This window comes from Poecile atricapillus, chromosome 2 (genome assembly GCF_030490865.1).
Source record: "Poecile atricapillus isolate bPoeAtr1 chromosome 2, bPoeAtr1.hap1, whole genome shotgun sequence".
NCBI classification, from domain to species: Eukaryota; Metazoa; Chordata; class Aves; order Passeriformes; family Paridae; genus Poecile; species Poecile atricapillus.
The window spans coordinates 101,953,670-101,967,700 of record NC_081250.1 but is presented as its reverse complement, the minus strand read 5'-3'; the positions used below and the strand labels follow the sequence as shown (position 1 = coordinate 101,967,700).

Below are 14,031 nucleotides of genomic sequence, written 5' to 3'. Positions count from 1 at the left end.
TCTGTGATTCTAATGTGATGAAGGAGCTTCCAAAGTTTTCCAAAAAAACTTCCAGGCAAATGAAGGCTGAGAAAACCATCAGGAATAGTCAGAGTGTATCCATCCAGGGGAAGTCATGCTTGACTATCTTGATAAACTTTTATGATAAAATGACTGACCTGGTAGATGAGAGGAGGGCAACAGATACTGTTTCTTACTTAGACTCCAGAGGAAAACTGTTTCCCATGAGATGCTCAGGGAGAAGCTGATGAAGTGTGGGCTGGATGAGCAGACAGTGAGGTGAACTGAAAACTGACTGAACAGCTGAGCTCAGAGGGTGGTTATCAATGGCATAAAGTCTAGTTGGAGGTCAGTGAATAGCAATGTGTCCCATGGGTCAATACTGAATCCAGTCTTGGTCAGCATCTTCATTTTTGATCCAGATGATGGGGGAGAGTGTACCCTCACCGAGTTTGCTGACAATGCACAACTGGGAGGAATGGCTGATTCACCAGAGAGTCATGCTGCCATCCAGCAGGACCTCGACAGGCTGGAGGAAGGGGCTGACAGGAACATCGGGGCATTCAACAAAGTCCTGCACCTGGGGAGGAAGAACCATCTCATCCACCATTACGTGTTGGGGTCTGACCAGCTGGAGAGCAGTTTGGCAGAAACAGTCTGTGGATCCTGGTGGATAACAAGTTACAAGTAAGCCAGCAATGTGCCCTTATGACAAAGAACGTTAGTGCCTGCATCAGGAGGTGTTGACAGCAAGTTGAGGAAGGTGATTCTTCTTCCCTGCTCAGCACTGGTGAGTTCATCATTTGAGGGCTGTGTCCTATTCTGGTACCCCAGTACAAGAGAGATGGATGTACAGGAGAGAGTCCAGCTGAATGGCCATGAAGGGACCAGAGCATCTCTCCTATGAAGAAGACAAAGCTCAGGGGGAATCTCATTTGAAGTCTAAAAATAACCAAAGGGAGATGCAAAGAGGACAGAGCCAGTTTCTTTTCAGTGGTGCTCAGTGATGGGACCAGAGGCAATAGGCACAAACTGAAACACAGGAGGTTCCCTTTGAACATCAGGGAACACTTTATTTCCTGTGAGGGTGACAGAGCACTGGCACAGGTTGCCCTGGGATGTAACAAGAGTTTCCACTCTTAGGGATATTCAAAAGCCATCTAGGCATGGTCCTGGGCAATCAAGTCTAGATGGCTCTGCTTGAGAGTTGAATGACCTCCAAAATTTTTGTGTGATTCTGTGAAAATTTTGGAATGCGTTTTATTCAGCCTAAAAAGCCCCACTAAACATCTAATGGCTTTATGGATGTGGCCAAATCACTATATATACACTACAGCTTCCTTTCTTGACAGTATCTGTTTTTAGACAAGATATTTGATGATATAGCCAACAAGAAATAATGTCAAAGGGAATGAAGTATTAAGACAGTTAAAACTCCTTAGAGATTTATGAAGTCATTGAAAGAAATGAAGAACTTCTCTTGCAGAACCCCTTGAGCTTTATCCCTCTTATCAAACTAACCCTACCTTTACAAGAGAAATAATACAGCATTCACTAACTTTCAAATGCATTAAAGACCCAGAAAGGTTTGTCCAAACAACAAGGAAGAAGACATACAGAATCAACTTAATAGTAATTAGGAGTCACAAGGGAAGTGATCCACTTAGCACAAGGAGCAGTGCCAACTAGATGCACTCCCTGAGATGCCCCTCTTGGGTGCTCTAAGAAAAAACATCCTATTTTTGCTCAGTCCCTTCCCCAGGACTTGCAGAACAAAATACATTTTCAAGACATTAAGGAAAAAAATCTATCATGCACTGGAATCAGCAAATTCTCTTGGTTCTAACCTGAAATGGATTTCAACTCATGCTGATTCAGGTGTAAGGATAAAGAATTAAAACTCAGCCACAGCTATGTGCTGCTGCTTGTGCCAAACCATTGGGGAGAGAGTAGTACTGGTAATTGCAATGACAGCACAGTTCCAGTGGCCATTATTGTCACAGACAGATCTGACATCCCATGGGTATTAATCTAGCGAATCAAATAACATCTGATTTTGAATTCAGTTTATAAAATCAAACAAGAGAGCAATTTCAATCCACCAAGTATTTTCTACAGAATTATCATGAAAACCTGAAAGGTGTCTGAAACATTTGCTCTAGTATTAGCTAAATATGCAAGAATCAGTTTTCTGAACACTCTTTCTAATGACTTACCCTTTACTTCAGAATTGCTACTGAAAGTGGTTACACTGACTACTGTGGATGTACCCTTTAAGAAATGTCAAGAGATCCATATTTTATCACAATATATTTTGTGGTTTTGTAAATAAATCTCAGCTGGTTGTTACACATACCTTTGATGCCAGCTCCCCAGGATCCTTTCTTTTTAAAAAACCAGATACTTGAGGAAGTTCATCATTCTTGAGCTCAATACTCCATATATATTGTAATATTAGCAGTAAATTTCCATAAAAAACCATGAATGGTGAACTGATCATGGCATATTTCCTTCGGTCCCGAATCATCCACAATGTGCAAGACCAGATCAGTAACACAAAAGTCAACCAGCTGTGATATGTGATGCTCCACGCCTTGTAGAAGGAGGAAAGAGAGGAAAAAATGTCCACAGATGCATTCAGGAACAACACAGATGCAGACTTCCAGTTAAACTTTATTTACTCTTCTCTACTCAGTGTATATTTTCATTTTCATCAGACTCTCACCCATATTAATCACCTGCTGGACTAGCTAAAACAAACCCCTTGGAGAACATCCAGAAAGTAGATTCTGAGAGCAAACCCTGCTTGATGCATTAGCTGCATTTTGTAAGCAGACTTATTGCTTCTCATTATACCAAACTAAAAGAGATGGAAAATAAAGATTAAAGTTTGGGCACAGAAATTCTCGCAAAACAGCAGCAAAGAATTCAGAGCAGGAATAGCAAAACCTAATCAATGGGTACTGCATTCATGGCATTTGACAAAATTACAAAACAGCATCAAATCCATACTGCTCTAGCTTTTGTGGAATCAGTTTAAAATGGAAAGCTATGGTGTGCACCCACCTAACCTGAAGAATGTTTAGTCTACAGTAACCATGGTAGATTACCTGAATATTCACAACTACAGAACATTTTCTACAGCTTTCAGAATTCAGTTATCAAAAACTTCTCTATTAAACACTGAAGAAAAGGATTTAGGGGAGTAAGTGGTTTCAACTACATGGTGTTAGTGATTTAGCACTAAATGTAACTGTATATATGCTGCCGTAACTGTGGAATAACCTTCAATAAAACATTAAAAGATAAAGAAAATTATTAAACATTAAGAATATTTCTATGAGGTTAGCTTAGCCCTCCTGGAAATGATGTCTTTTAAGAGTATGTGAAAAACACTGATATGCTAGTTCTCCATCCTGTATGAGAAAATATCTTACACTGAGCTGTCTTTGGCTGTAGTACAAATGGAATTAGCATCAGAAGATACCAAAAATAAATTAATAAATTAATTTGGATCACATAAAACCAGAATACTTCATGAAGAGAAAAGCTAGCATTAAACTACAAGTAGGTTCTTCAAAGATACAGTCTCCTTTTATATTGAGAGATATAACCCTGGGAATTAATTAAAAGGAAAATGTACACCTGGTCTTGTAGAAGGTGTCTCTGCCCAAGGCATGAGGGTTGGAACTAGATAACTTTTAAGGTTCCTTCCAACCTAAACCATTCTATGGTCTAAGTACATGAGTTTAAAAAAATAGAAATAGAAATACTGTGTCAACATGAAAATAACTAACTACTTGTTAATGTCTCAGAATGCATCAATCCAGATCTGTATTTTGCCTTATTTACAGCAGAAACTTTTTCTGTTAAAACACAGCAAATAAAGTTTGAAACTTTATGCAAACAAAAGGCAGCCAAGGTAATTTGTTTTACCATTTTAAATGCAAAATTGGGCCAAGAAGCTTTATGGTTAATTTCATCATAGTTGAAACTCTTCCAAAACAGTAAAAGCAAAGCTTGCATTGGGAATATAGAAAGACATCTAATCATTATGTGGAAACCTTGGTATAGTTCAGCTCAAAGGAGCAACAAGGAGGCTTAAAAACAAGCAATGTCATGAAAAAGAGAAAGAAAGAAGAACAAAAAAGTCTGACATGGCACAAAGTTGAATTTTCATTGAGATCTTCATGTGCCAATACAAGAAACCAGGCTTTACAGATCCTTTCTTCTCAGCGTCATTGGATGTATGCACCACCTGAATCAGAAACTATATTTTTACAGTTTTCTAAATCAGTATGGCATACTTTAATTTTATTGGTAAATTTCTGAGTGGTGCAAACACATGACAAACTTGCTTTTGCAGAAGCTTGGGAATCAATAGAAAAATGAGACCCAGAGGTTTTCAGATATTCAACAGACAACAAAATCAGGGGCTCCCAGTCCTGGAAATGTGTTGCCCTATTTAAAGGTCTGTAACAGGCCTCAGAATTATATATTAATAATCTAAAATGAGCTCAAAGTGATACAGAAGCCATCTTTATATTTTTAAGCCTGATGCAAAGACTTGCTGAAAGCCAACTTTCAGAAAAGCATGGAGAAGACTCTTGTAAAATCAACAGCATTACTCTTTTTGTTGCCAATACTTACCATCATAGCTATGAGAGCACAAATGTAACTTTGTTTCATGATAAATTGAAACACAGAGACCAGGGCATGTAATTTAACATTTTCTTTTTCCTCCTGAGTAACTTCCTCTTCTTCTTCCTCCTCCTCTTCCTTTACTAGGTGGAAAAAGAAATTCTTATTTGCAATCCATGCTGGTGTAAATATAGTACATGCATCCTCTCCTGAAATTATTTTGTTTGCAATCCTCTGATGGCTACTTCAAAACACTGTGTTGGTAGGCAAAGTATTTTGGACGTTATACACCTACAGCCCAGTTTACAAAACTCCCATATGGGCATCCATCATTGCAAGGTGACAGCAGTTATTTTACTTTAACAGGCCAAAGAGCTTACCAAAATGACCAGAAATGCTAGAGGCAGTGACTGGAGATACAGAATAAGAAAAACACTTGGAAAAAATGACAATTCCTAGGCAATTTACTACCTGATGTGCCATCCGCAGGCTCCCACTTGTACTGTGGTGTGGAGTACACGTCTGCTTTGGCTGGACCATTCTCTAGTGGCAGTGCAGGGTGGATGGTGTGATAGTCAGCTGGGTTCCCGTTCACTGTTACCAGCAGCACCTGCAGGACACCGGAGAGAGACACTGCATTTACCGTGGCTCTCAGAAGACTGGGACTCCTACTCCTGTGTTTTGCTACTTTTAGAGTGCCAATGTTACAAGAGCCTAACAGGCATCTGCAGCTACTTCCAAGAAACTGATATGTTATTTTCATGTTGCATGCAAAAGTAACACAGAACAGCTTCCAAAATTAACTGTTGTTAGATTTTTATGCCATACCAATAGCAGTAACCAAAAATTCATCCTTCTTCTTAGGCAAACTACTACATCAGGATTTTCAGACTTCAATTCACATCTAATTATTTCCAGAAGTTAATAAAATAATGGCTATAAATGACTTTCCAATTTGAATTATTAGTGGTGAGATCTATATTTGCAGCTGTTAATAAAATCATTTGTGGTAATCATTGTTACTGATGACACATTTTTGTCACTTAGCAGTGGTAATTCAACACTCTTTCATTGTTTTATTTTTGTGACTTCAATTTCAGCCCTCATGCTTGTTTGGCTAAGGGCTCCAGCAATCACAATCATTAGTATTGGCAGAAATGCACATGCAATGGGTTAGTGATGGCAGTATGTGCTCCAGACTGACTTCTGCTCAGGCTGGGAGAGAGGGTCATATCTTGCTTGTCAAAACTATGCTCAGGCATGTGCAACAGCCTGTGAACTGTTTCAGAATAGTATCTGGGTTATGTTCAGTCATATCCAGCTGCACCAAGTACAGACCATGGAGCACATTTAGATTTACAGATGCTCCTAAAATTCATCTTCATCTCCATTCTTCTGTGTGTGCTAAACAGAGGGGACTTTTCTGCTTTCAAAGTCTGCTCAAGTCTATAACAGTCACGATAAATTGATCATTTGCTGTCTGTTCAAATAAAGACTTGGATTTTCTGTAATCTGTAAATTGAACTCATATGTGGTTTTGGTCATGCTTTAAAGGCCTCAGCATTCCAACATTAATGAAAGAAAAAATATAGCAAAGAAACTAAATCAAATTTAAAGGTGGCTTGCATTAGAAAGCATATTTTTATATCTTATTCAAACCCAATGAAATAGCAAAGATCGTTTGCCAGTTGGTACTACTACAAGCAGCTTAATTTCAAGTGATCAATCAATGGTTTCTCAGGGAAATTATTAAGGAAGCAGAAGACAATTACATTTAGGATAATCAAAATTATAGGGTAAATTTCAGGCTAACCATAAATCTAGAAGTTTTACAAATGTCACCTAAGGTTTTATCTGTATGTATCATTGTTGTCTGTATTTACACACATTGAGAAGAATTGCAAAATTACAAAGACTAGTAGTATACTAACATCCGATGGCTTGTATTCATCTTGGGTCATTGACAGAAGCTGCAAAAAGCAATGCAAGAACAAATTATTACAGAAGCATGGCTCAAGCATTAGTAAGTCTGACTTCTTGAATACATGCATGCATATGTGCTGACTTTCACAGACTTGCACCAAGAAATTCAGAAAGAATTCTTAAAAAGTCAGCAGAAATGTACAACACCATAAAATTATATTTAGTGTGCCATAGCATTGACATAATTTTACTGTATGTTCCTGTGAATTTTAAACCAGAACTGAGAATATTGCATTGAAATTTTGGGTACTAGGTCAAAGAATTAATCAGTATTGCATTATACTGATTAACTGCTTTCTAATGTCTTTCTAATGATCCGATGCTTAAAAACTAAGTTTTTAAACAATCATTAGAATTACTACAATTATAAAAATAGTTCCAATAAAATGGTGATGCAAATATAAAATATGATACTTTATCCATTTGCCAGCTCATTTCCCATTATTATTATTATAGTGGATTTCTTGGGGTTTGAGTATATGTGCCTTATGTCATATGTCCCAAATTTGACAAAAATTCAACAAATGAAATTTTGCAGTGCAGCTGGTGCAGACAGGTGGCAGAGGCCTGGACCCTTCCAGGATGTTTTACTGAACTGCCTAAACTGCCTTGCTTTGTATCTTCAAGGAGGACACCAGTAAGCTTAGGCAAAGATAAGTTAGCAGTCCCCACTCACCAGTGACAGTACTAATTAGCAATTACAAGGCAGATCAGATCTTTACACCAGATTTAGCTCCCAAACAGACTTTCTAATTTCTAACTGGATCACTCAAAGGTAATGGCCCCAAGCCAAAAGCTCAGTCCTACACTTCTTAAATGTGGAAGTCAAAAACATAGAGCATGCTTTTCGTTTACATCCTTACAATGACTCCTGGTTTTGTTTCATTCATTTTTACCAAATACATTCCTACCCTACTCTGCCATGCAGCCTTGATATTTTATCTGATTTATATAACCACAAGTGGAGATCGTACTTGCAAGCTACGTAACACCCCTTCCCTTAATTCAAAGTAATTGTGTAAGGCAGAGACCCTTCCCCTTCCAGTCTTACTTTTCTCTCATCAGTTGTATAGTGGCTTGCATACCACAGACTGCGTCTCCTCTCCGCTGTCATTGGAATTGGGCTGCAGGGAGCTTCTTTGTCATCTTCCCTGCTGACAGATTTCTCTTCATCAGGCGTCTGCTAAATGACAACAAATGACAGCACTAGCTGTAGCTCTGTAAATACAATCTTAGCAGAGGAACTGAAATTTTCCCCCCCAGCAGATGTGACCTCTCCAAAGCATGTCTGAAGCACCTTTTAGTGAGTTGGTTTATGATAAATGACTGTGAGATGACATTTTCAGAAACAATGACAGAGCTTTTCTATAACTGCTAGCTGCATGACCCCAGAATTACACAGATCTCCATGTACTACCTTAGCTTACCATATAATCATACCATAAGCATGCACAAATACATGAAATATAAACCCCTCAAAATACAATGTTTAATTTTCAAGGCAGTGTATGCTACCTTGATTTCAGCACCTTTGACCACTGTTCCATAATGTCTTTGCTGACAAGCTGGTAAGAAATGGACTTGACAAATGGAGTACAAGATGGGTGGAGAACTAGCTAAACTGCCTTTCTCCAGCTAGAGTAAAGGCTCAAAGACAAAAAGGTAGATTACCATGAGTGGAATTCCTCAGAGACTGGCAATAGTTCTGGTCCTATTCAAAACTTCCTGGAGGGAATTGCACCCACACAAAATTTGTGAATGACATTGAACTGGGAGGAGGTAAATGGGCTAGAAGAAAGGCTCACCATGCAGAATGGGACAACAAAAACTGGGCAAGGTTCAACAAAGATAAAGTCCTGCAGCTGGAATAAACCCACATAACAGTAAAGGCTGTGGACAGACTGTGTGGGAAGCAGCTCAGTGGAATAGGCTCTGGTGCACAGCAAGATTAAAAAGAGCCAGCAGTGGACTGCACTCCAGCAGCAATGAAGTCCTGGACTGCATCAGCCAGAGGACTGCCAGCAGATCAAGGGATATGATTATTCCATTGTGCCTGGCAAGTGTCAGGCCACACCTGCAACACAATTCTGGCATCCTCAGCTCAAGAGAGACACAGAAAATCTGGAGAGGATCCCACAGAGAACTGTCAAGATGATTAGAGGCTTGGAGAAGCTGAAGGATGAAGATTTTTTTTTTTTTCCAATTTACAGTGATAAAATTACAGTTTTAGAAAAGACAAGGGTAGTCTTCTCACAGGGAAGCATAGTTATAGGACAAGAGGCTAAGGACATAATTTGCTTCAGGAAAACACCCTCTGAGTATTAAGAAAAAAAGAATATCTATCTATCTATCTATCTATCTATCTATCTATCTATCTATCTATCTATCTATCTATCATCTAGCTAGCTATCTAGCTATCTTTTTTTTTTTCTTAAACCTTGAGAACAATGATCCAAAATCCAAGATTTGGCCCTGAAAAATCTAATCTGAGACCCTGCTCTCAGAAGAAGTTGCTTCACATGATCCTCCCAAATTCCTTCCACTGCACTGTTCTGTGACTCTGTAATTGTCTTCAATCCACATGGTTTATTTCTCCATCTGAGGTGGAAAATGTTGTCACTTGTCAGTTGAGGAGGAGTGCAAACCACAGTAGGTTACAGCTTCCCTTTGAGCCCTAGCAGAGCTCTTCCTGCACTGTGGCAGCTCACTGGTGGCAGCTGTTCTCATTGCTTAGGCAAAACCCTCTCATGTAACAGAAGATTAAATCAGGGTGCTGGGCAGAGGTCTGCAAAGCTACCCATGGGAACAGGACATCCAAACATCCTAGCTCATTTTGAAACTCTTCTCATTCCAATCCTAGCAGCGAGGTCCTATTTTTTACTTGACTTAGATAAACAATGATTATTAATTTAGTTTCACTTCTCAGAGGAAATGGTAGCACATTTCACATATGGTCATATATTTATATTTGATTGTAAAGGGGCATTCCTAGCAAAACTGTAAGATGAAATAAACTGACTCTGTGCCTAAAATACTTGTCACTGCCATTTGAAACTTTAATATAAATATGAACCATAAAGAACTACTTATCAAAGCCATTTAGTTTGGCACCAGGGTGACAAAAACAATACAAAATACCTAGGACACACACAATTATTTTAGTATGATATTTTTAGTCTTAGACACAACAGGGAAGGGTGGGAAATCTTGTTTTCCCTTTCTCAGAAGAGGAAGAAAAGTCAAAAAACACAGTACTAGTCACACAAACAAAACTTGTGAGAGTCCTTTGACTTGCCTAAATTTTTCAGCTCTTCCTCAGAAACTCCTAAATACCTTTTAAGTCCAACAATTATAAAAATTTTATAAGAGGACTCTACATTTAACTGCTGTAACTCTGCTGACTCCTGTACCATTACTTACCACTCACAGCACAGTATGAATGGGCTCCATTCATACATTCAGCATTAGCAGTTACAACTCTGAGCTGAAATCTCCAGAGACAGATTGCTTTTTCTTATTTGCAGAGGTAGAATTTCACAAGACTCAATCTTAGAACAAGTCAGGATCCAAAACAGCAAGCATATGAAAAGCAAATCTTCTACTGACTGCCACAGTCGCTTTGCATGAGTAAGATCCATTCAGAATCCCACATGGAGAATATACACTGAAATTTCATACATGCCATACTTTGGCATTGTGGTGCACACACAAAAAAACTGAAGCCTGAAACTCAAGATTTGAAGTGGGGAGTGTTCCTGTAAAATTGTTAATCACCTGCAGCATTTAGACAGTCCCAAGAGTATCTGTCTCAAAGACAATTCTTAATGCAATCCAGGAGGAATTTACTCATAAGAGGACCCCAAGATGCAATTCACACAAGATAAAAAACTCTTAAGGTCTACACGTCTTACTCTGCTTTCAGCATCTGCTATACCAGTATTATATTTAACTTATGTAATCTTTTTAGACTGAAAAAGTCTTTCTTGTTTTGTTCAAAACAATTTATGTTCAAGAGCTTCTTTTGAACAAAGTTCCTAAGATGAGCCACTTCTGACTGTACAGGACAGCAGCATATAGAGAACAACTTCTTTACATTAAACACCTCATAGCATTTTGTCTTTTCCACTCATTAAACTTTAGGTAGGTTAGCAGTGAGATCCTAGATACAGAGTAACTTTGAAATCACTGGGGTCTTCAAAAGCAGGTTATATACTTAGTTCCATAATGAATCAAATGCACCACAACTTCACAGATTTAAAAACATTTCAATGAAACCTGGAATGCAATTACTTCTGGATTTAAATAAGTGAGAATGCAGTCTTCCAGGGAAAAGCTAGTAAGAGAAATTTTAAATCCTGATCTATGACACCAGTAAACAAAATCAAAATGCATATAGACAAAGAAAAAGCCATAAGGAATATGTGTGCAAAATTCAGAAAATACAGTAAATTTTGCAAATCTCAGCATCTCTTTCTACTGACAAATACTTGCATCACTAACATCCTGTGCATCAAAAATAAGCATTAATACATGGATACTCTTTCCTTTAGAGTGTTCCCTTTTTAAAGCATCCATTTATCTTTGGAGGGAAGCATCATTTCCCTGGCATCTGAAGTTCCCTTGGGAGTGCCAAGACTTTGGATTGCCTCTCATGTAGTCATAAATTCGACATCAATGTTTCTTAAATTAATGTCTTTTAATACTTACTCCAGCTCAACTGCTTGGAAAGCATCTCTAATTTCACTTGTTGGCAGTTTTCAGAGACTGGTTTCAGTGTTTTATGGGAATATCTGTCTCAGACACCACAAGCAGTCTAAAAAAAAGATCTGCAGGCAAGACCACTATAGTTCCTCTCAAGTCCCTGTAGGAAATTGCAGCATTCACTCTCTCCTAGACAGAAAGACCCATTTCTCTCCACTGAAAAAGCACAACAACTAACTTAGGTCCAACACCGAACATTTAGATGGTGACTGGTGGATGAAAACAACACAGGTACTGGAAATCAATTCCCAGACTCGCTGAGATCACACAGCTCACACTAACTGCATTCCACATGTGGTTACTCCTCTGTGGGTAGTTCCCATGGTTTTACTAAGCAGTTTGTGAGATGTGAAGTTTTAGTTACAGCCCCAGTGCTAAAATCATATTATTATCTGGAAATCTCAGTTTTCATTTAAGGAAAGAAAAAGAAAAACCAACAAAAATCTAGTTTCCAGAAGCTGCAGCTGCAGAAAAAATACCCAACAAATACCCAATGCTAGAGGGTACTGGACTTGTGTGACTTCAGAAAAGATAGTATTAAGATTTCTGGAAACATAAGAACACAGATTTTTAATAGCTCAAGGTGATGGCTTGATGGCTCTGGCATCGTTCACCTTTTGAAGCCCTATATAAGTAACCCCCAAATACCAGACATCTCAATTCAGAGGTGATGTATTTTGATTGCCTTTTTAAATGTTAAAGGGTTACATTATCCATTCTATGAAGAAACACCCTTAAAATAAGAAAAACTTCAACATTTTTTACTTGTTTCTACAAACTCTACTGATTCACAGCACAGTCATGGGTATTTTCATTGTGGTTTACAGCACTACTAAACCTCAACTTGAAAACTCACATCAGGCCTCTGAGGATCAGGAAATTAATATAAGTAATGCCTAGGATCATCCCTTTTATACTTTCAGTTTCTAAGCTTTTAAGATACCTCTGGGTTCCTGCATACCCAATTTTCTCTGAAACAGGAAGAAGTAAAGATTTACTTTTTTTTTCCCTCCTTGTTCTCTTGCTCTTAAATGAAAGCTGGGATTTTCACTCAGGCACACAGGAGGAAAGGTTTAAAGAAATTTTTTTCATATCTGTGATAAAATTGCAAATATGTATTTTGTCTTACAGTGTCCTGTGCCAAAGTGTATCCTACCTCTGCTGGTAGACAAGCCTTAGGTGTTGGCATTTCACTTGATAGCACCTAAACTCCAATCACAGACTCCGAATCATTTAGGTTGGAAAAGACCTTTAAGATCATCGAGTCAATCAAGTCCAGCCACTACTTGCATATCGATACCTGCTTTCCAAATCAAAGCATTAATGTTCTCCCACTGCATTCCTTACATAATTGTCCCAATGATTTTAAGAATAATATTCATGTTAGATCAGACTCCTGGAGACACTTAGTGAAAAGACGGAATTCAAAGCACCACCTCTCATTTGCTGTCTATTTCTCTTAATTTTCCTAAATTTTTGCACCTCTGTTAGCAAGTATCTGCACTGGCCAGTCTCACAGTTGCTAGTCATGGGAAGAGAGAAGGAAGTTACCCTTACAATGGGCTCCTGCAGCCAGAGACGAATGAGAGTCGCGAGGGTGTAGTACATCACCAGCAGTAAGATTGGATTAGCGTGGTGATACCAATGTAAATCTTGATTTTTGATGATCATCCAAGTGCTTGAGCAGTTTGTCTGAGTAAGAGAAGTGACACCGAACAACCTGTAAACATAAAAACCCAAAGCAGACACATTAGATAATAAACACCAAATCTTAAAAATGTTTAACAATATTTCAGAGGGCAATTTTTGCTTAGGTTTAATACCAGTTGCTCTGGTCAAAAATAGCATCTGCCATCACATCTTAACTGCAGTGAGTATTTTCATTCCATATATTTAGTCAAAAGAAGAGTTTTTTTGCAATAGCTTTTCAACATGAAAAAAATGGGAGTATAATAACATTACATTTACTATGTCCAATGAGAAAACTTGCAGTGACCTGCTCCCTGTAGATCCAGAGCTACAGAAAGTGGGAAGAGAAATTTTGGCTGCAAGTCCATTTGGCAAATCACAGAAACATGACATTTCAGATAGATTTAGTAAACTGACATGTAACACCATTTCAGTAACCCTGCCAGGACACAGCTGTAAAGTATATCCTCTTGGCACACTGAACAGTTCACTGGCCTTTCTTTTAAAAAGCTAATACTATTAATAAATTGTTATCTATTTATGCCAATGTTTAGAAACATATTGGGCTCTACTGAACTCATAGCTTTTATAACAAAAAATGGAAATATTCAGAAAGGTTATTGCTTCAGACATATTCAAATAATTCAGGGAATTATTGCTTCAGATATATTCAAATAATTGAGGGAAGAGAAAGAAGACATTTAATTAGAAGTATTACTATCAACAACATGAGATATTTGATGCTTCTGGAAATACTGGGATTACACAATATTTCTGTCAAGTAAGGAATATGTTGGTAAAACCCCCTCTTAGTATTAAAAAAAATCCCAACATTTTCAATTTAATACATGTTGGATGCCTAGTAGATGTGTATATACACTGAATAAATAGTGAAACAAAACTAATAGGAAACAATAATTAATCTGGTTCTTTCATTGTAAAATAGCTTGCAGAATT

The 14,031-nt window shown here is 38.0% G+C and overlaps 1 protein-coding gene across 1 annotated transcript in view; it reads right to left on the bottom strand.

The window, feature by feature from the left end:
• PIEZO2 (piezo type mechanosensitive ion channel component 2) overlaps positions 1-14,031 on the bottom strand; it is a 287,977-nt gene that overhangs the window by 87,312 nt on the left and 186,634 nt on the right. The window contains exons 8-13 of the mRNA XM_058833220.1: positions 12,943-13,105; positions 7,676-7,807; positions 6,573-6,611; positions 5,113-5,251; positions 4,651-4,784; positions 2,357-2,593 (exon numbers count right to left, since the gene is read on the bottom strand). Coding sequence (XP_058689203.1) covers positions 2,357-2,593; positions 4,651-4,784; positions 5,113-5,251; positions 6,573-6,611; positions 7,676-7,807; positions 12,943-13,105 — 844 coding nt within the window. The remainder of the gene's footprint in view (positions 1-2,356; positions 2,594-4,650; positions 4,785-5,112; positions 5,252-6,572; positions 6,612-7,675; positions 7,808-12,942; positions 13,106-14,031) is intronic.